This window comes from Lepidothrix coronata, unplaced genomic scaffold (genome assembly GCF_001604755.1).
Source record: "Lepidothrix coronata isolate B3197 unplaced genomic scaffold, Lepidothrix_coronata-1.0 Scaffold80, whole genome shotgun sequence".
Classification (NCBI taxonomy): domain Eukaryota; kingdom Metazoa; phylum Chordata; class Aves; order Passeriformes; family Pipridae; genus Lepidothrix; species Lepidothrix coronata.
In genome coordinates, this window is record NW_016690260.1 from 3,699,243 (window position 1) to 3,722,537 (window position 23,295).

The window sequence follows — 23,295 nt, forward strand, 5'->3', positions numbered from 1 at the left end:
CATCTGAAAAAATGAATAAAATGCCGTAAATGATAGGTGTTTGAGATACCAGGAAGATATAAAAATTTGTAGATGGAACCATTTTTTTAATGTCTGCTAAAGTAAATGTGAATCACAATTCAGCAAGACTCTATAAAGATGAATTTACAGAGAAAAAAACTTCCATAAAACCTGAAAGATACCTAGTTTTTATACCAATGTTAGATTGTCATTAAATGTTAAAAAGGCAATTGCTTTTTGTATAAAGCAAACTTGCTAGCTCCTGTGAGTTATGCCTGTAGGCTCTGTACTTGTATACCTCTTCATGGAGAGAAAATTCCAGTGCAGGGGAAATTCCCTTCTGACTTTTTGCCCTTCTCCACTCCCCTTCCTTTCTGGGAAAGAGTATCCATGTTGGAATTGTTCCGCTGGGAAGCAGCTGCTTCTGTGGTCTGGCTCCTTGTCCTACCTTAAGCTTCCCAGGGCTGTGAAACAGAAGACAGAACATGTGTGTTCTCTCCATGTCTCCCCATCTACTTAGCAGCGAGCAGCGAAGATAGATCAGCGAGCTTGGTGATGACCTTGTGTTAGGTATCTCCTAGGGCCAGAGTAGATGAAACTGGAATGAAGTGCTCTGTTGATGTTTGTAACAGTTTGATTCACCCAGAAGTGCCTACTTCAGATTTGACATTATATTTGACATTAAATTTGTGCTTTTGAAGTATTTGATTTCTAGGGGATATTTAAAGAAAAATTTTAGGAATAGGATGAAGGGATCATCTTTTTCTGTCATCATTTTACTAGAAACAGGGAACATCAGGTAGAAATGCAGAATCTTCTTTGTGGCTGGTCACTAAAAAAAAAAAGAACAAAGAAAAAGGGTGAGAGCTGGGTTTTGTGCTGCCCACGGTTGAGCACTGGCTATTGCCAGTTTTTGAGATAAAACTGAGATGTTGAGAGGTGAATTGGGGCTGGTGACTGTGCCAGTAATAACTCCAATCTCTAGAATAAGTCTGTAATCCCTTAAGCCCTTGTGCTGCTTGATCTTGGTTCCTTGTAAGGGTGTGATTTATGTGTACACCTATGCCAGGGTTAGCTCTGGATAGAGTTCTGCAGGACGATGGCAGTTACAGAATTCATCCTTCAGTTTCTTATGTGGAAAGTCGTTCTGCTTTTGGCTATATTTCAGGGATACACTGGTGAAACCAGTCAAATCTCACACTTCACTTAAAATATCCATTAATTTCGTATCTATTTGCAATTACTCCAGTGCAAAAGATCTCATTCCCAGAACAGCATTGTGTTTCTTTTCTACTTCAGAATCATAGGTGGACAAATCTGATGTCTCTTCCCATCCTGTGCCAGGTCCAGGAGCTGGGGAAATGCTATGGCACTTCACAGGAGCCACAGAGGATGTGCCCTGACTGTGGCATTGAGCACCAGCTCCCAGGTGCCCACGTGCCCATGTGCCCTGGTGCTGCATAGCAGTGGATGGCTGGGAAGGAAGGACATCTATCACGAGTCAATGAAATCTCATTCACTGGACAAGGAAAAGGTACAAAACCTGCAGGATACACTGGGTGTATTCAGGGCTGCTCCACAGCTGAATTTTGGCAGAACCTTTGGAAGGCTGCTGTGTTCAAGCAACATTTTTGTAGCTGGCAGGAGGCCCCTCTGTAGTGGGCTTACATAAAGATGTCAAACAGACCAGGGAGGCAGGAATGTACAGGAATATTCCTTCTGGCCTTTGCCTCTTTCCTTTTCTTTCTCTCCATTCTTTCTTTCTTCTCTCGTTTTTCTCTCTCTTTCTTTTCACTGCATTGCAGTGATTGTTGGCTGGACAAGACCTACTGCCCATCACTTTTGCTTCCCCTTTACAGTACGGGCAGACCTGAGCCAGGAGGGTGTAGTGTGGCCTCTGCACCACAGGCACAGTTTATTTTCTCAGAAAGCTCAAATTTATCAGTTAGGAACATGTGTATTGGTTTGGAGGAAGGAGTGGTGGGTCCTACATTCTTGGGGAAGAAAGGAGCAGATTAAAAGTGCAGAAAGTCAAATAGAAAGTGAAATGATGCAGGGAGACTCTGCCAGGAGCTAAGAGGATCTCAAATCAGAGATTCTTGTAGATATTTTTGATAAACTGTATGGAGTAGTTTTATTTCCCAGAAAAAAACATGGAAACATCTGGAAGTTGGGATTAAGGGACTTGGGGCAAACCAAGGTACAGGAAATCCATGTATGCCTGAAGTTCAGGAATGTGGACAAGGAGGATCTAAACTATTACAGTAACAGGGAGCATATTTTGGAACATTTGAGGACCAAATCTTAAATTGCAGTTGGATGTGTGTGGGGAGTTATTTTGCACTCTCTATGCAGGGTTTGCAGTGTGACTTTTTTCTGCATCAAGGGTAAGCAGGAGGCAGTCAATAATTGAATGCTTGCACACTTCCCTACTATGTCTTAATATAATGTCAGTCACAGTTTATGTCGAAGATGAGACTTGTTGTACTTGAGGTGTAAGGTTTTAGATACCTGAAAAACAGATATCTTCCTCATAAAATTTTGTGATAGAAAACATCCAGCCTTTCAAAAAAATTATTACTTTCTTGTGCAAATGAAAAGTTACACTAACACTCATTATAAAAATTTAAATCAGCTTCATGAGCAATGGGTTAAGAAATCAATTGTATTTTGGGAGTAGTAGAAAAGTAATTCTATTTTATTCCAAAATGCAGAACCTCGAAAAAAGACATGAACATCCCAGCTTAAGGAATAAAATGGGTCTTCAAATACTGATCCTTTAAAGTGAAACTTTAAAGCTTAAAGTTTCAAAAAAGTAGTTTCAAATTTAGTAAGACAAGAAAAAAGTAGTGCTAGTGTTGCAAGGTACCTGCTGAAGTACCAAACATTTGTTTGCTTATTTTGCACATTGTAATACTGCTCAAAATTTTTTTGATAGTCATAGAAAAAAATCTCTGGTGTTTATGGATGTTCCTGAGTAGCAAACTGCACAGAGAACTGCAAGTACAAAGTCTGTAGTCTTGAAATCTGGCCCTATATGTGTAATAGGTGCAAATGTCAGAATATAATAGCAGGAGTAAAAGTACCTAATCTGTGTAGAACATATATTGCACATCATGCTGGTTTTTCCACAATCTGTGGATAAAAGCATGTTTTTCTTTATAATATCATACTAGTCAGACTTGCATGAGATTATATTTTAGCTGTTAAATACAAAATAAGCACATATAAGTGCGTGTAAAATATTTTTGTATGTAAAATACTTTTGACACTGTGTAATAATTTTTTTTCGGGACTGACCAACTTTGCAGGTAGTTTACCTGATCTTATTAGTAGAATATCTAAAAATAAATCTTCCCCCTTCCATGATGAAAGTATTTGGTGGAGTAAATTGAAGGTTATTCAAATGAAAATAAGTTTTCCTGTAGTTTGGCTAAGTGGTAGACTGTTATTTTTCAGAAAATACCAAATGTATCTGACAGAATCATGTGCCACCTGCTAGTGTTTCTAAGCACGTGTTAGGCTAACCTGTCAGCCTTGGCTAACCTGTCAGCCTTCATATCACTCTCTTCTCTACTCTTCATGAACGTCTCTTGCTCTCATCTTCCACTATTAGCCAAGATTTTATTTTAAAATTCAGTAAAGAATGTGATTACTGAAAAAAAAGGAAATAAAAATATTGGAAAACTGCATATTATAGTTAAGATATGTATTTTCTAACAACCTAGATTGTGCTGATCAGGAAAAAGAAATACTTTTATGATAAATTTACTAGGTAGGAAATATTGGCAAATGGTGAACTCTCAAATTATTATTATAATTGGCAACTCTGAAGCACTCGAATAGCTCTCTCCTCAAAATACTGTACAAACAATCATTCCTCATCACAAGAGACATATAAAATTCATAACAGCCAATTGAATTTTGACCATTAACACCAACTCTGATGAATTTCTGTATAGTGGAGGTTTAATTAATGTTGAGAGGGTCACACATTCCTAAGAGTTTCATAGCTGATGAGATGAAAGACAATTTAGAAATAAAAGGGAAAAAAGCAAACAAAAAGTGGAATTCAATAAAAGATGAGAAAGAAGAGATGGTATGTCAAACATTCAGGACTGAGGAAAAGAATGTAAAATAACTGATGTTTGATTCTTCTCTTTCTGCAGGATTGTATTCTATTGTAAAAGCAGGTAATTAAATTAATGAACTATGGTTTTGACACTGTAACTATAGTACCTTTAAAATAATAGTAAATTGCCAGAGCTGTCTGAATGTGACTTCAGGCTTTATATTCACAAAGTAGGTAATCAAATCATTATCTTTCCTAAAGAATTAGAACAGAATTGTGTCTGAAAGCTACAAAGAGTTTTAAGTAGACAGAACAATATTCTTCATTGTTTTTAGGTGTTCCACATTGACTAGGCTCAATTTAATCGCAGCTCACAGTTATTTCAGAGGCAAGCCTGTGCCTCAGCCATGTCTTCATCTATATTTGTTTTTCCTATGCTCTCACTAAGCCCTGTTTTTGTTTTATTTCTCCAGAGGACACCTGTCTCTTAGTTCTTCATAAACTATTGCTATCATTCTGTTTTTCTTGCAAAATCTTTTTTTTGCTAGTTTAAAATGTCTTTTCTGTTTCAACAGTGTGTGAGCTCTCCAGTAGTCTGTAGAGGCACAGATCCTTCCTAGTTCAACCTCATTTAATTTTCTCCTCAGATTCACTTCCACTGGTTTCCCAAATTAGTTGGATACATAAAATTAAAATAGCTGTAATAACATTAAGGCTTTTATCCTCTTTGTGAGCCAACTACTAGGCAAAGTCAAAATTGCTTAGGCAGGTCTGACACTGTCACACAAGGTCAATAGTACATCTGTATTATGGACAGCATATGTCTCATCTCAGTCTCCAGTCAGGGTTTACAATGTTAAGTTCAGTGTTAAAATACTGGTAACAATAGTGCTGTTTGTGCAGGATTTTTTCTTTTTAAAATTTAATCCTAGACCCTTTTCTCATTCAATTCTATTTCCTTCTAATTTTAGCATGTTCTTTTTAAAAACATATATGCTTTATTTTCCTCAAATGAAGCGTCTTAACAAAATTGTCTAGATGCAACTGGGGAGGAAATACACTCCTAAACTGAAACTTTCACAAAAAAGTAGAAGATAAACTTGCACTGTTAGAGATATTATATATTACCTTGGCCAGGTTTTCTGTGGTTTTGGGGTCACCATTTCACTTCCTTCCAAGTTTGAGGTTTGAGAAGTTACTAGGAAATCTATTATTCCTAGTCCAGTGAAGTAAAAGTTCATATGTTTGCACATGAACTGTTAGAGTCTTGCCTTCTCTATAGTAGAATCCAATTACTATGAATCAGAAAAGGAAAGTTAAGGGAATGGATACATTTCTTGGAAGAGTTTTCAAGACAGAATCAACGGTTGCCTAACAAAACCTTCTGGTTCGTGCAGAAAATAATAGACTTATTCTTTTGTTTGGAAACTCTTTTCAATTTCATAAAATATGACAATTTATATTCACTGTATCTGGGTGATGACATATATGTCACTTCTGCCACTGTGTAGGGTCAGGGTCAAGGTATTAATCTGCAATTAAAACTGCAGCTTCTGTGCATTGTTGTAGTCCAATGTGAATGTTTTGGATTTTGAGACTTCATGATGCCTGTGATTTTCCACTGGCTTTACTTATATTAATCTGTATGGTTTACATACTGCCAGGCTGTAGCTAAAGAACGCCAGAAGATTCAGGAAGTGGGTCAGGGAATTATTCCATAACTCAGTTATACTTGTCCATAACTCATGTCTTAACAAGTTGCAGCTTGTATGTTTTATAAACTAAAATGAAATATTGGAACTAATATATAAACCATAACAAAACTCAGAGTGTTTAGAGATTCACTAGCATAGAAAAACTGCCTTGCTGAAGCATATTATTCATGTTGTACTGCAATACTCAGTCTTTCATTATGCTTTATCAAAATTTATTTAAATTTTTAATTCTTTTCCAGCAGAAAATTACAAAAGGGGCTGTGATTTGAGAGAGTCAAGTTTAACAGAAAATAAAAACTGGCAAAGTATTAAACTAAGAATTCTGTTTCATACTTTACTACTTATTTTGGATTCCTCGTTTTATAAAAATGACAGTATTTTAATAATATTTTAGGCTGGGATTCCACTTAAACAATGTTTTTGTTCTAGAAGTTTTTTTCATTCCATTAATGAATTTTAATTGAAAATTTTCTGGTATAACAATATCAGTTGACCTGCTGTCTTTTGGATAGCACATTATGCTATTTTGTTTGTTCAGTATTTTCTAAAAATATGTTGATTTGGTACGTTTGGTCTTAGTTTTGTCAAGTATATGGTAATTGCCATTCTGATTATATATACTCGTCATCAAAACTAGGTGTTATTATACAGAAGAATGACAAAACTGCCCACAAACAGCAATTTTCTTTCTTGTTATTCAGTCATGGGCATGCTATCACAGACAGGCACATTATTCTGTCTATCCAGGAATTATTTAATACAGTAAATAAACTTTTACTCTGGAAAAATAAATTTCAAACGTAGGTCTAAACAAAAAAACCCCATTCTTGACATTGCCATGCAAAGTAAAACAATATTTCATTTTCTGGTTGCATTCAGTCATGTTCACTCTAAATCGTAATACAAATTAAATAAATTAATTTAAACCCCCTTCAAATAGGTACCATATTTATAGAGATGTTTGTGAGCCAAAAACTTTATAATTGTGTTTTTATTTAATCTTGCTTTCTCTGAAGAAACTGAAATGCACTGTAACTTTATTGTAATGTTTATATATTTCCATGCATGGAGGTTCATTTTACTACAAATTGAGCAACAAATTTGGAATAATCTTCTTTATAATCTTGTTAGTACTTTTATTACTTGTACTCCAATAATGCCTTTAGGCTTCAGTTGAAAGAGGGGAAGAGAGATACTAGGAAAAGGCACCTGGTCAGTAGCAGGAAGCAATTCTGTCAAAGGACTCAAAGATCATTGTTATCCTGAGTCCAGGTATAAGTGGTGCCTTTTTCTTAAAACTGTCCTTTCCCTAGTGGCAATTGTGACAATTCTGAACTCTGATACAGATCTCTGCTGTAGGTCACCCAAAGTGGCCTAATTATGCCACTTATGATGTCAGAGGGTTCAAGCAGAAGGAACAGGGAGGGTAGGAGTGCCATACAGTGGACTGTACTGGATTAGATACCCTGCAGTCTCCTGCACAGCTCCTGTGCAGTCTCAACTGCCTGTCGAGCTAATGCTTCTGCCTACTGGCGGATCGTCTGCAAAAAACCTTTAATGGTATTTACCCCTTCCAGAGAGGACTCTAGAGGAAATTTTGTGTCTTTCTTTCCTAGCCCGCTGAACTGAGATCATCATTTCAACACTTAAAGCTTTGTATTGACTGGGAAGGGTTTAATTGGGATGGGACAAGGGCTATTGAAATCTTAAGCCTATTTTACTATCTATTCTCTGTATTTAATCATATTATCTGTTATGGGTCAATCCTCTTTTTAAAGAAAAGAAGGAAGTGTCAAAAACATTTAATATTTACAAAATTTAATGGTAGTAAAAGTTCACAAAAAATAAGCAACAGAAAATAGGACTAGGGCAGAATGTAGGAGGTCATTGACTCCATCTGCTTGCCTCTGAAGCAGCATCAATTCTTTGTGTGTCTTCTGGACAAATATCTCTCTATCTTTTCGTTCATGTTGTGAAGATTTCATAAGTGCTGCAAGCAATATATTCAAAAATTCAAATATCCTTACCTTTATTTATTTATTTATTTGCCTAGCATAGATCAGCCCTGATGCTATTTAACCCAATTATTTCTTGTCTTACACTGGATCTGGTGAACAGATGATTGCCATTGTAGCTGTCCTTTAAACCACCTCCTTATGCTCTACCTCAGAGTAAACTGCTCCAGTTCCTTCCATTTTTCTGTGAAGATCATACTTTTGAGATATTTTGATGTCCTCTGGTCTTTATCAACTTTATCAGTATCTTTTTTGAAGTGTGATACCTAGAATGAACACAGCACTTAATCAGTGCCAAACCAAAGAAGGATGATTTCTTTTATCTTACAAATCTGGGTGTAAGTCTCTCTGTAAAGTTTGCTTTTTTTGTTTGGCAACACTGTGATATTGGTAGATTATATTGTGTTGATAACAACGGATTTTTATCTACAGTTCTGCAAGCTCGTCATGGCATCAGCCAATTCTCTCAGCACCAAAGAGCAGAATCCATTAAGCTCATCTAGTATGAAAACATCTAAGTTATCTAAGTACTTACTGACTAGTTAATTATGTCCTTAGCATAGGCAGTGTTCACTATGCCATCACTGACATTAAGTAAACATTAGTAGAAAACAGTAAAAGTTAATGCATAAAAAAGGCCCCTTAATGCTTTTAGCCTTCTTAGTTTCATTTGTTGAAAGCTTGCCATTGACTAACAGATTTTATCCTCTTGATTATTACAGAAGTATCAAACAAAATGATGGTTTGAACTTGTGTGTTCCTTGGTAACTGTATTTTAGTTTGTGTCCTTATTTGCTTGTGTTTTTCTTTTATTTTCGTTCTTATTTGATCTTGTTGGTAGTTCTGTAATTGTCATTTGCAAGCTCTGAGTATCATAACAGAGACATTACACATACATTGCACAGAAGATGTTTTACTGATAGTGTAATGGTGATACTGGTTTATTTTCGTTTCATTTATGGATATATATGTTATACCAATATATAGGAAGAGAGGCACATTTTTAACTAAGTCTGTGTTTAATTTCAAGCCTTAAAATTGATTGTTGATCTGCCAGTAGGGTCTATTTGCATCCAGCATATCAGATTTCAAATGGTATAACAACATGATGCAGATTTTATGTCAACTTAATGGAGAGGTAACTATTTCCATGCATGTTAAAATCTATTCTGTAACTACTGCAGTACTTACTGTAATGATAACTTCAAGAAACAAAAAAAGAATTGTTGAAACTGTCACTAATATTTCTTATTTTGTGGAACTGATGCTTCAGCACATATGAGAAATATTTTATTGTGGTTTTACATTAAAAACACTTTAAGTGGTGTGTTCATTTTTGAAGCCAAAAAATAAAATGCGTATATATGTATTTTATATACAGTTCTATTTTTTATTTAGTAAAAGAAAAATAAAATTGTTTATTTTTAAAAAATCTGGTCTATATTAAATATCATATGCCAACTATTATACGTGTAAGATAAGGGAATTATGGATTATTATGTTAGGTATAAGTGGAGTTTCACTTTAGGAGAAGCAGTCTGCAAAAGAAGAGACATCACTTTTCAGGTTAGTGATATACTTCTGCATTTATGTAAAATAATAAAAAGATAAGTTTTCTCTTAAAACACCTGCTGCAAAGTTTTTATTATACAAAGCAAAGTAAATAACAAAGCCTAAGATATGTGAAAAGACCATAGATTTCGTAAAAGGAGAGCTGTTAGTTTTTTTGAGCTGTAGGATATTCAATATAGTCTTTTAATCATATCATATGGATTTTTAAAAAAATAATTTAGTTTTGTTTGTGTGGATAAACTGATTTCCCTATGAAAACATTTGAGAAATTCTTACGCTATTTTATACCCTGGGACATATTTTCAAAGTAGATGAAAATATGTTATTAAAGCAAGACACATTTCATTCTTCTGAAGTCAAGATGATAACGATGATTAAAAAAAGATAACTTAAAAAAATCATGGGCATCTTCCTTTAGCACACTATATGCTACAGATGTTTAAAAATTACCTTTATATTTAAATATTTTTTTGTGGGGAAATTCTGTGTATATCTATTGCTACAAAACATTTAAGTAAAAATTATGAAGTACTATCAGAATACACTTTGTTGATTTGCAGAAGTGTTTTGTCTGATGTGAGTTACTGGTCTCAAACTTTATGAAGTAGTTCTTGCATTCTTTTTGGATTTTCTCACTTGTGATTCTCTACTACATTTATCCTAACTGTGGGAAGAGCATGTTGAATTTAAATACTTTTTTTACTGTATTTGTCATAGTGTTTCTGTTTACTTTTAAGTAATATGCTGCAAAAGTTTTGGTTTTGCTAGATCTACTTGTTTCAGATTAGCAAACTTTACTCAGTTTTTCAATATTCTGTATTTCGTTATGATGTGCACAACTGGAAGGGGTTGGCTAAAAGTCCTTCACAGATTCAAAACTGTCATTTAGAAGAGATGGGCTTGGGCAGCACAGTTCAGATCTGGTGGGATCCAAAGCTTCCCTAGAATTCAGAGGCATGCAGAAGGTGGATACTGTAATTTGATTTACTAGGGATTCCAAATTGTAACTTCCGCAGTTGGCATTGTTCATGTGCTTCAGCTTCTGTTGCAGCTACATGCTAGCTCAGCCCTCCTAATTTCCATTCAGCTTGGTCCATCCCTGATTTTGTTAACACTAAACCTATATTATAGGTTCAAAAGAATCCATTGTCATCTGGTTTAACTCTCTGTGTTGTGTTCTTTGATCTTTTCCTTGCTTTAAGTCTAGTAGCAGTGACTGAAATAGAGCTTATTGTTTAGAAAATCTTCCAATCTTGACTGAAAAATTTCCACTGATGGAAAACTTATCATCGCTCCTAAATAATTTCTTCCAAAGGATAATTAACCACACAATGGAAAACTTGCACTTTACTCCTCATCTGAGTTTTAGTACCTTTAACTTCAAATCATCAAATCTCTGTGCTAGAATGTAGAGCTCTCTGTGATCACGCTCCTATTCATAATAGATTTATTTAGTCACTATGAATGATTCATACCTTAATTTACTTTTTAATAAACTAAATAGTATTCCTCGTGTCTCTCTTAATGCAACTATTTTCCAGGCTTACAATAATTTGAATTTTTCTTTTCTGAATCATCTCCAACTTTTCGCTTTCCTTCTAGAACAGTAAGAAGGAAAATTAGACACAGAATTTCAGTGGTAATTGCACAAGTGCCTAAGTGCCTAAAAAGAGAGAATATGTATGTTCCTATGCAGTTCTTCCAATTATATATCCCAAAATTCATCCTTTTAATCAAATATTACACTGTAATCTCAAATTCATATCCAACATCCCTAGTCTTTTTTTACTCTGTTTCCAAAACAGAACTCTTCAAGTTATATCCTGTTTTCATTACTTGTATGACCTTCAAACCCCCCTGTATTGGACAGATCAGAAGACAATGTATCCCAATAACCTGACTGCAACAGGAGGGGAGACATGATGATCAGGATGGAACTTTTATGTGGTTAAAGTTCATCTTTTGCATTCTGATGTCCTGACTTCTGATTTTCACAAATGTGGGAAACTTGACTATATAACCTATAGTAGTGTGAAACACTGTTCTTATCATAGTTCATCAAGGCAGAAGAAACCCAGTACCACAAAAGATTGCCCAGGGCGAAGTAAGAACAGGGCAAACATAGCTTTCTAATACTCTCAAACTGCCACTTGTTTTTAACACAGGAGGTTAAGAGTTGAATGACATATTTATGTTTTTGTTGACCTTCAGTGAAAATTTTTAACTTACACAGAGTCATTTCACAACTAGTCTGTTACCTCATTTGAAGAACCAACTACCTTAACCCTATTATACCTCATTATGAAAGGAGATTATATCTGTATTAAAAGAAACATAGGACAGTCAACCCCTCTCTGTCCTATTCAAGGCCATCCCTAACACTGTCAACCTCTATGATATCCCTTCAGGCTTCCCTCTTTTAGACTAAAAAAATTTTGGATTGTCTTTGCTGCTCTTTTCTGAAAGTTTTCCAGTGCTATAGTAACCTTCCTGAGGGGGAAGCTGTAGAATTGCTTGAAGTTTTTAAGTTGTATGTGAACTGTAGATTTATACTGTGGTATAGTGACGTTCTCTGTTCAATATTTTTTGCCAAATAAGTCCCAATATTATGTTTATTTGTTTGCCATCTCCCCCAGCCTCAAGATATCGTTTCTAATTTTTAATGGTCAGCTGAAAAACTATCATTTCATCTGTGGAGTTAGGATTGTTTTTTCTGATGTGCATAATTTCTCATTTTCTTGTTTGCTGTTTTACTGCCCTCTTAGTCCTAGTAATTTTTTTAGCAGCTTGTCACAACAGGCCCTGAATTATAATATTGTCAATAAACTTTGTCACTTAACTAGTCCTTCCATTTCTCTGGGTGTTTACGAGTATGTTGAATTACATAACTTCAACAGGGGTCCATGGAACTCCACTAAATCACATCCCTGTATTGAACTGACTTTTTGCTCCTATCCTCAGTTTCCTATCCTTCAGTCATTCTTTCCAATCCAAATAATGATCTTTCTTGTTATAATACAGTGGCTTACTTTCTTTTCTTAGGTCTTTCCTTTTTTGACTTTGTCAAAATCGTTGTGGAGTCCACTTGGACATATCAACTGGATCACTATTGCCACAGCTTGGTGACTTTTGTCATTCTTTGGAGCTCTAAGTATATCATATTGTTGCAAGAATATTATATGCACTGACTGCTAATTCTGTTCTTTATTACAATCTACCAATTTGTCCAGCGCATATTTTTGGCTAAAAGGCCTTGGATAACATTTGAGCTGTTTCCAAAGTTGACATAACATTTGTTGTTTCACAGGGCAGTAACAGGGCAGTTTGAAGTGAGAGGATATGTGCCACCTCTGCTGAATCAACTATTATACCGTTTCCTTTATAACTCAGCTGAATATTATCTAATAGTGGCAATTTGTTATTGTTCATAAATGTCAGGGTTTTTTAATAAACACTTTCTACAAGGGCTTCAATCTGGGAAAAAAAATCCTCTGAAATATCCACAATGGAAGATTCCTGTTGGAATCTCTGGAATACCAATGCAAAAATGCAGACAGGATCTCTGAAATGTCTGTATCTTCACTCTGTGTTCTTTTGCTATCTGCAAACACTTGTACAAAGCTCACAATACTTGACTGCCTAATTTACTGGTCCATTCACAGAAAGCCATATTAGTCATTTGTCACCTGAGCTATTCACTCACTTGAATCTTTATGACATTTACAGACTTTATCAATAATTCCCTTTCTTTCTATGTCTGTGTTTTTTAACATAATAGAATCAAAATACTCTAACATGTTTCTTCTTTAGTAGTGATTTTACTAGTATGAGTGGAAGTGATTACGTTTTATAATAAGAGCACTTTACAGATTTGTTAATTATTTGCTTTATTTTAGGCAGGTGATCCAACAGCTACTGTAATTGCACTGTGTTCAATGAGAGATTTCAATATGGCTCAAGAATCGTGTCAGCTGGCTTTCAAAGACACTGGATGTCTTGAAGTGTTAATTAATTTACTTGATACAGAAGAAACTAACTGTCAGGTAAGCAGCTTTGTCAAATAGATCTATAAATATGCCCTTTCTGTTAGAATATTGTTTCAATTTTCAAAGTTATAGAGTGTAAAGAAAATTGATTTATTTCTTTACTCATTCCTCTATTTTCTTTTTTTCTTCAGATTTTTGAGAAAGAAATCAATTTCTTTGACTTTCAGTTTCTTAAATATAAAAGATAAGATGTTTTAGATAACCCAGCATTTTAAACAATGTTAATGTTTTTTATAATTAAATAATGTTTAACGTCTGTTTTTTCCCATTATTTAGACTGGTTCATTAAAAATCCTGAAGGAAATTAGTCAAAATATACTGATCAGACATGCAATTGCAGATCTTGGGGGCTTAGAGATCATGGTGAAAATACTGGACTCTCCAGATAAAGATCTAAAATGTTTGGCAGCTGAAACAATTGCTCACGTTGCTAGATTTAAACGAGCACGAAAGACAGTAAGGCAATATGGAGGAATCAGGAAATTGGTAAGCAGACATTAAAATTTGTACCCTTGTCATATGTGTATTTTTGTTAAAAAAATACATCATGTGTTGTATACGTGATTATTGTGGTAGTGTTTACCATAATTAAAAAGCAGTATAATATCAAACTTCCCTTTAGATATTAAAAAATATGGGTTTTTTTAGGTTGGGCTGTTGGAGGGTGTTTCAGTGGGGACACCATACCAAGCCAAAGATACCGAAATAGCACGCTGTGGTGCTTTGGCACTGTGGAGCTGCAGCAAAAGCACCAAAAACAAGAAAGCAATCCGTAAAGCTGGTGGCATTCCATTGTTAGCTACGTGGCTCAAATGCTCAGATGCAAACATCTTAATCCCAGTAGTGGGAACACTACAAGAATGTGCCTCAGAGGTAAGTAAACACATATAGCTAAGTTATTTCTAAGCATTAAAACAATTGCCTACTAAAAGGAAGTATTACATTTTAATGTCACTTAAATCAGGGCAGTTATCCCATCAGGAAGTAGATGCTTTGTGTGATCGAAGTGTTTTTGAGAAGGTCACAGCTTGTAATGAAGTAAAGGCCATGTATTTTTTATTTAAATGGCTGGGAGTAGTATGTGAACCATGGCAGATTTCACAGTTTTGAGTATATTCAGTTTTTAAATTCAAATACAAATATTTTTTACCATGACCATATATGTGATTACATGACTGGGACAGTTCTGTTTAATATCATAATCAGTGATGGGGACAACGAGATCAAGGGCACCCTCAGTCAGTTTGCAGACAACACCAAGTAGAGTGGGAATGTTGAATTGCTGGAGGGCAGGAAGGCTCTGCAGAGGGATCTGGACAGGCTGGATCCATGGGCTGAGGCCAATGGTATGAGGTTGAACAAGGCAAAATGCCAGGTCCTGCACTTGGGTCACAACAACCCCAGGCAGTGCTACAGGCTGGGGGAACAGTTGCTGGAAAACTGCCTGGCAGAAAAGGACCTCAGGGTGCTGGTTGACAGTGGGTGAACATGAGCCAGATTGTGCCCAGGTGGCAAGAAGGTCAGTGGCATCCTGCCTGTATCAGCAATAGTGTGGCCAGCAGGACCAGGGCAGTGATCACCCCCTCTTGGCACTACTGATGCTGCACCTCAAATCCTGTGTTCAGTTCTGGGCCCCTAACTTCAAGAGAGACTTTGAGGTGCTGGAGTCCAGAGAAGGACAGCAGAGCTAGGGAAGGATCTGGAGCACCAGTCTGATGAGGAGCAGCTGAGGGAGCTGGGGTTGTTTAGCCTGGAGAAAAGGAGATGAGGAGGATCTGATAACTCCATCCAGCTGCCTGAAAGGAGGTTGTAGCAACATAGGTATTGGTCTCTTCTCCCAGCTAACAAGCAATAGGACCAGAGAAAATGGCCTCAGGTTGAATCAGGGGAGGTTTAATTGGGGTATTAGGAAAAATTTGTTCACTGAAAGGGTTGTCAAGCATTGGAACAGGCTGCCCAGGGAAGTAGTTGAGTCACCATCCCTGGAGGTGTTCAAAAGACGTGTAGATGTGGCACTTAGGGACATGGTTTAGAGGTGGACTTGGCAGTGCGGGGTGAATGGTTGGACTCAAAGGTCTTGAAGGTCTTTTCCAACCTAAATTATTCTATTTTTTTATGATTCTATACCTCCATTTGTAGAATCATATTTGAAAGTAAGGTGTATTGCACTTCAGGTAAAAAATATAAATACATTCTCTTGGAGAATTCGAGACACGGAAGACATGAGTTTTCAAAAGATTTTACATTATTTGTAAAAATTTAGTTTCTTGAATTTAAAAATTAGTTTCTTGAATTACACAAATTTAGGCATGTTGCATGAGACACAAACCTGGCAGGTTTCAGGTTAAATAAGTCTGTATTGAGGGGGTGACGTTTTTAAGGGTTTCTTGTCTGGCCTAACTTGGAAAGAATACTAAATGCACCTCTTACAATGATGTTTCCCCTCTCTTAAACAATGATCCCCTGTTACAATGCCTGTTTTTCTAACCTTGTTCTAGGTATAGATCTGTTGTTTTGGCTGCTGGTTATCAATGAAGTGGGTGGGTACTTCTTGATCCCATTCTGAAGCACCTTTTACTTTCTTGGCTCTGAGCAGGGAGTCTGGACACCTTTCAGAATATTCTGCATTCTCTTTAAGCCAAGTGGCTACACAATATGCATTGCAGCACCTGGTTTTACAGGTGATTGGAAGAGCACTGCAGAGAATTTCTATATTTCCTTACCTTTGAGATCATGAGTGGTATTTTCAAGGCAATGATTACTTGTGCTTGTGACAAAGTACAAGACTTCTCAATACCAAACCCTGGAATTGTAGCACTGTATTATTATTGTGACCTATTAACTATTAATATACTGGATTTAAAAGATGCAGTTTATCTTTTTAGCCAAGTTACAGGCTTGCAATAAAAACAGAGGGAATGATTGAGAACCTGGTGAAAAATTTGAGTAGTGAACATGAGGAGCTTCAGATGCATTGTGCAAGTGCCATATTTAAGGTAATTTTATTACAATCAGTAGATCAGAGCCAGAATTAGCCCCTTGTTTTCATGTGGTTGTCGGTTTTAATATTTCTTAATTTCACTATTTCTCTAATATGTAAGAAATTACTTTATAAAAATGTTGTGAATATTTTAACTGCATATTTAATATTGTAGTTAAGTTCCTACTTGCTCTTCTTTTGTGCAAGTCCTAAATTGCACGGGTAGCCAGTGGAGAGAAGCCTCTTTGGATTTTTTTATGTTTGTTTGCTCACAAAGTGGACAGTGTGACAGTATAAGCACTGCTGCATATACAGTAGCAGTTTACTGTCAAACTCTCTTAGTGAGTTGTTAGCATATTCAGGTACTTTAATACAATATTTGTTTTCTTCTGTATTAGATTTTACTAGTTACAATGTAATGCAGCTAGCTTTTGAAGACATAATTTTACACATTTTTATATAATGTATATATTTAATTGTTTTGTATAGTGTGCAGAAGATAAACAAATACGTGACCTGGTTAGACAACATGGAGGTCTACAACCACTCTCTGTTCTGCTTGATAACTCTGAAAACAAGAAACTTCTGGCAGCTGTGACGGGAGCTATCTGGAAATGTGCTATCAGTATAGAAAACGTGTCAAAGTAACAATTTAAATTTTTTTCAAAATTGTTGTGTCATGGTTCGTCGAAAACATTCTTTATAATCAGTTGGACTTTCAACTTAGGTTTCATAGTACTTAAAAAACTCCCACCTGACCTCATCAGGGCATGGTGGACAGTGCTCAGATCCTAGAATGTTAAGAGTAAATGGAGATAAGCGATGCCTCTAAAGAATAGCTAAGACATAGGACACTGAGTCGGGAGGTGTACCAGCACATACTAAACATCTGATACATGGACATATCTGATATCCTCTCTCCTCCGTGTAGCTTACAAGCTGGAATCACTGCAGCATGGTAGACAGAGTTCTTAGTACACTTTAATGTCTTACATCAAGAGAGACAGAGAGCAAAAGATGTCATTCTAGGGTAGATGTCTAATACGTATTAGAAATATACTGGAGTTTAGGATAGTTAGTCTCGATGCTGCTCTTCTTGACTACAGAAGGGTCTCAGGAAAGTAGCTTAGTCTGGAGACCCAGCTTCTAAAGAGTGGAATTAACTGATGAGAGTCCTACCATAGGTACCTACAACCTCTCTGTACCAAAGTCCTGAGTAATTGTCTGAGAATGTGACAGCATGAGTTATCACCCTCCACCTTTCATGGAACAGCTTCATCATTGAGAATACTCAATGTCCTCATCTAAAATTAATTTACCATATTCATGCACCTTACCTCAAAAAAAAAGCTGACTCTGCTGCATATGTGCTAGGTTTCCTAGAAGTTATGCTGTTCTGTACAAAAGAATGCAAGATTCATATGTTAGAAAGAGTATAAGTAAGAGGTAACCTCTTCCTGCAGCCCTCATTTTAGTGTACTTTGCTGAATAAGCACAAATATAGATAAAGGCTAGATAAAAATTAGGAAGATTTCCACTCTAAGTGTTTACATTCTGGCTTTTTTACTGTCCTTATTGAGTTCCCAAACCCACAGCCTTTACATCTTCTGCTGCTGTCCTACTGCTTTTTGCGTTCTTGATTGTATGGTAACCTAACTTCGCAGAAGGGTATATCCTTCTTTTCTGTGGGCTTTGGGTATCTGCACAGAGGTATCCTGATTTTGGATCAATCAATGATGAGACAGACTGAATGGCTCTCTCTCTACTAGTAAACTAAACAGGGCCAACCTTTCAGGGTTCAGGCACTATGTTAGGATTATCCGTACTGTTCAACTGCCAGCACAGTCCCTTACACAGTTTGGCCTGTGCCAGCAAGCACTGTCCCAGACAATGCCCAGACACTCCTTGGGAACAGTGCAGGCAACAGATTGTTTCCATTAGGCAGAATGGGCGAGGCCACCCTGAGTTGTGAGGAGAAGAGATTTTAGCCATATGGATGCTATGTTGTGCTTCTCGTCCTCAGGGCTAGAGAATGAGCCCTTGCCTGTTTTATTTATTAGTATAGCTGTAGCCAATAATTCTGTCCAAATGCAAACAGATTTTTGTTGGGCTACTCACATATCTTTGGCAAGTCCTTGGTGCTCCACAAAGGTTACTAGCCAGGCACAGCTCCAGCTGAATTCATGTATTATGTAGTGCTGAGACTGAAGCATTAAAACTATGTCCAAACTCAAGATGGGAGGGCACTAAAGAAAAGGGAGTGAGGTCGATATGAAAACACCTAAGTAGATCTGGAGGGATGAGCTTGAGTCTGGCCTGAAGCTGGAACTAACAAATCCTGCTGGTTCCTGCAGGGACACTTAATTACCTTGAAAGTGCTGCACAGTATTTCCTATACCTGAAGTACATTGCTGAGGTGATGTGCTGACTCAGCAGTGAGCTGATACAGGTGCCTGGGCCCGTCCAGCTCAGATTCCAGTTCGCGTGCAAGGAGCCGTTCTGCTTCTGGACACAAGATGGCCCGAGCCAGCAGCTCTGTCAGAGTGCAGCCTGCCTGTTGCAGAGCCAGCTCCTGTCGTTCCATCTGTGGAGCGGTTGATATGCAATGCAGAAAAAGTAGCCAGAGAAAAACAGTTTGGTGTTTTTTTGGTTTGCTTTGTTTTTCTTTTTTTTTTTTAATTATTTGCTTACTTTATTGCTCTTTTATTCATGCTGTTGATGTTTACTCTTGAAAAAAATGATTTTAGGGATACTTCCAAGTTATAGTGAACAAAGAAAGGAAGATTTCCCTTTAAGCAAAGGTTTGAATAACCAAAAAAGAAAGTTTCTCACTTCTCAGTTACTTTAATTGTTATGCTGATAATCCAGCTTGGAAAGATTAAGTTTTATTGAAACAGCTCCAGTCTGCCATAAAAATCTCAGAAATATTAATTTTTTTTTTTGTATGAAAGAAAAGCCACATGTGCAACTGATTCTTGGAAAATACAGTTTTTGTAGCTCAAGTAGACACTTCCAGAAGGTAGGGGCTGGGAGGGAAACACAAATGAGAACTCAGTACCCTCAGAGAAATTATCTCTGATAATTAGATTAGATACAGATTAGATGTAGCTTGATATACCAAGTGAAACTGTCAAGGTGTGTCAGAAAATGTATGAAAGGAAGATACAGTATTTAAGTATAAATAATCGTCTTAAGTTTTGAACAAAACAAACTTAGAAGATGATTCTAGCACTGAGGAAACATCCTGTTCTGAAAGATGAACTTCTGAGGTTTAGCACACATCTCTTTGTAGGATAGGACCTCCAGGATTTTTAAAAACTGTATTTTTGATTTTCAGTACCAAAAGTTTTATGAAGAATGAGGAAAGTATTAATATAGCAATCAAGTCAAATTTCTGTCAACTTATTTCTTAATTTCAGATTGAAATCTCACATAGTACAGTAGAGGTGTACTAGAACTATGGGTCTGACCTTAGGAAAATGCAATGTATTAGGCCTGAACTAAGTATAGAACTGCTCAGGGCAAACTCTCTAAAGGCTCGTGATCCTTTGGTTCAGAGAGGTGGAGAAGGGTCTGGTAGACCACTACTCTAGCTATTGTTAACATAGCAGGAAAAAGTACTGAGGTCAGGATAGCATAGCAATTGCCAGTCCTCTGGTTTGTTTCAGCTATTTGTAGATGTTGCATCCACGTGTCAAGGTCTAGAAAACGCTCAAACTACTCAAGAGATTCCCAGATAATTAAATTAGAGAAATGTCATGAGAAAAGTAGGTTCTATGTCACACTTATTCTAAGTTGTTGGAATGACTTACCTGTATTAGGATTTCTTCAGCAAGATGATTTTACATACAGAAATTAAACATTGTACTTCAATAATAATGATACTTTAATTATAAAATTAAATTTATAATGGTAACATACTGAAAATAATAACTTTGGGTTTATTGCTGTCTTTTAGATTTCGGGAATATCAAACCATAGAAACTCTGGTAGGACTGCTTACTGATCAGCCTGAAGAAGTCCTTATAAATGTCGTTGGAGCACTGGGAGAATGTTGCCAGGAGCAAATAAATCGAAGTACTATCCGCAGATGTGGTGGAATACCACCTTTAGTGAAGTTACTGACTGCAACAGATCAGGCACTACTTGTGAATGTCAACAAAGCAGTAGGAGCATGTGCAACAGAAACTGAAAATATGATGTGAGTTATTACTATATATAGCATTTTAAATATTAAAAAATATTTAGTAATTCTGATGGAAATATAGTCAATTCTAATCTGACCTAAAAGGATGTTTTACTTTTTGGGTTTTTTTTCAGGATTCTGTGGGTTAGTTACAGCCTCCTGTAAATGTGATATATAAAAACATTATTAAGGAAATACATATATTATATATATATATCTCTTTTGCATTTTGAGGAAAACCAATTTAACCTTTATTAAATTGATTTTTATTAAACTTAAAATTCAAAATTACAAAGCACCATTTTGAAGTGCTGCATGATAGGTATGTATTTTGCCATGTCCTTTTACGTCTGTTATCAAATCATAAATAATAATCATAAAGGCTAAATTAGAGAAAGTTATTCTAAAAAGGAAATGTGCCCATTTACTGTCATGAAAATAAATTTTTTGAAGTAGTGTACTTCTAGTATTTTGTATTTTGTCCCCCTCCATCGTTCCTTTTGTGAACTCAGACAGTTTTGGACCCTTTTCTCACCTCTTATTCCTTCGCAAAACCAAAGACAAAGGATGTCTTTTTACTGAGAGAGTTGTTCCTCTCTTTGTATAAGTTACAAAGATTCTTGAGTTTTATGATTAAGTGTTCCAGTTAAATGTTGAAGTCGGCATTTACTGCACTTACAGTTCCCTTACAGGGATATTTACTTCAAGATTCTCGGCATATTTCCCTCCGTATACATAAGGAAGGTCAGAAAGAGAGTTTTATTAAGCTCCTCCTGTTCTGATTTGCATAATTCACTTGATATTCATATAGCAGTGCAGGGAATTCTTTTCCTGAATAGGGCTTTTGTTTTCATGCTTTGGCTGTCACCCAGTGGCAAAAGGCTGGATGGTACACAACTGTAAACATGGGTTGTATGAGCAGTTAGCCATGTAGCATAAAACTATAAATAAATGAAATCACTTTCAAGACATCTCACTAAAAATCAGTCTTTAGTGTAATGTATTAACCTAACAGAATTAGCATTGCAAATACTGAAAAACTTAACAGAATTAGCATTGCAAATACTGAAAAACTTAAATGCCAGTAAATATAAATTGATATTTATAAAACCTCAGACATACTCTAGTACTCAGAACTGTCACTTGTAGTATCCAGCATGGATAGCTTCATACTGGAATGTGTTCAGTATAAGCATAAAAAAGAATACAAGTTGCTGTTAAAATTGTGATAGAACAAAGTCCATCTTATTTTTAAGAAAGAGAGAGTACAGGTTGTTTGGGACAAAATTTTATAGACTTTGTGAAGAGTGAACAAAGGAATAAAGTTTCGTTCGTATAAAAAATTCTCTGTTGAAGTTCTCAACTCTAGAAGGGTTTTTAAAAGTATCTTAAAACATTAACAAGTAAGCAAGATCTTGAGTATATTCTGAGAGTAGAATATACTTTTTACTACTACAAAAAACCTGTTACACAAAATTTATTATTACTAGCAAGCCTGTGGCACGTACCTGATGTGTTGTGCTAGCTAGGCTTGTAGTACTAGAAGAGATAATGCTGCTGTCTTCTCCCAAAGCGTGATTCATCCCAGTGGGGATAAGTTTGATACCAACCCAACAAATTTTTTAAAAACAATGCTTAGCTAAAACATTGACAGCAGTGTAACTGTTCACATGTTTAAATGATTTGCTTGAGTGCTCTACCTCTCACAGGGTTGAGAGCACTTAAAAGCAACAACAAAAAAAAAAGTACATCTATTCCTCTCCTTTGTCCGCCTCTCAGACCAGTACAACAGAAGCTGAAATTGTATCTCCTCATCCAATGTGCTCTCCTTTTGGAGAAGAATAAGTCACCAAGGACATGAAGGATATACATACACAGTCTGTAGTATGACTTTTTTCCGTTTACAGAATTTGGGCCCAAAACAATAAGCAGCCTTGTTAGAAACTACTGTGGAGTTCAGTCTCTTTCTGTAAACATTTTCTGAAGTTCTTAACCAAAAAGGCACATCTGAACAAGGATATGGAGATGTGCCAAGATTATCTTCTGAAAAGAAGCAAAGCAAAGCCACTTGAAGCCTGCAAGTGTATATAGGTGATGAGAACTTTCCATTGCATGTTGATACTTATCTGTTTATGGTCTTTCTTACTCATCTAGATGGAACCCTATCATATTCCTCATTTCATAATCACTTATTTCTCAGAATGTCTTGATGGGTTCTAGGTGAGCAGTTCTTCTCTACTGTTAGCCTTTGTGTTGACAAATTTGGCTGGTTTTGAGGCTTGTTTTCTTTGTCATGTGGTACAGACAGGCTCTGTTTATAGGGTTACTTTTTTAGTTTGGCATTACAGAAATTTTGAAAACTATGATGATTTTTCTGAATTCTGCTATCATTGACTTCCATATGTACTAGAAACACAGAAAAAAAAGCAGAAAAATATAAAGATAGGATCTCATAACGATTTAGAATTTTCAGATATAGTCTTACATTTCATGTCTGTTTAACAAAGTGTGGGTTAGAAACTAAATATTCAGTTGAGCAGTCTTCTATTTTGAATGTGGTTATTCTTGCAGCAGTAGGTATGTGGAAACCATAGAGACCAAGTGTAGGGCTCACATAATTTCTGTGAATGATTCAAGGATATGTTATGAAGAGGATGGGTTTATTATAAGAAAAAAATATTATTGTGGATTATAAAAACCTGAGAGTGT

General features: G+C 36.1%; 1 protein-coding gene across 3 annotated transcripts in view; it reads left to right on the plus strand.

Moving 5' to 3' along the window:
* ARMC4 (armadillo repeat containing 4) overlaps positions 1-23,295 on the plus strand; it is a 78,966-nt gene that overhangs the window by 13,552 nt on the left and 42,119 nt on the right. For all 3 annotated transcript variants that reach the window (XM_017820298.1, XM_017820300.1, XM_017820299.1), the window contains 6 exons: positions 13,271-13,417; positions 13,697-13,906; positions 14,069-14,293; positions 16,306-16,416; positions 16,890-17,044; positions 20,359-20,601. In XM_017820298.1, the coding sequence (XP_017675787.1) occupies positions 13,271-13,417; positions 13,697-13,906; positions 14,069-14,293; positions 16,306-16,416; positions 16,890-17,044; positions 20,359-20,601 (1,091 nt within the window). The remainder of the gene's footprint in view (positions 1-13,270; positions 13,418-13,696; positions 13,907-14,068; positions 14,294-16,305; positions 16,417-16,889; positions 17,045-20,358; positions 20,602-23,295) is intronic.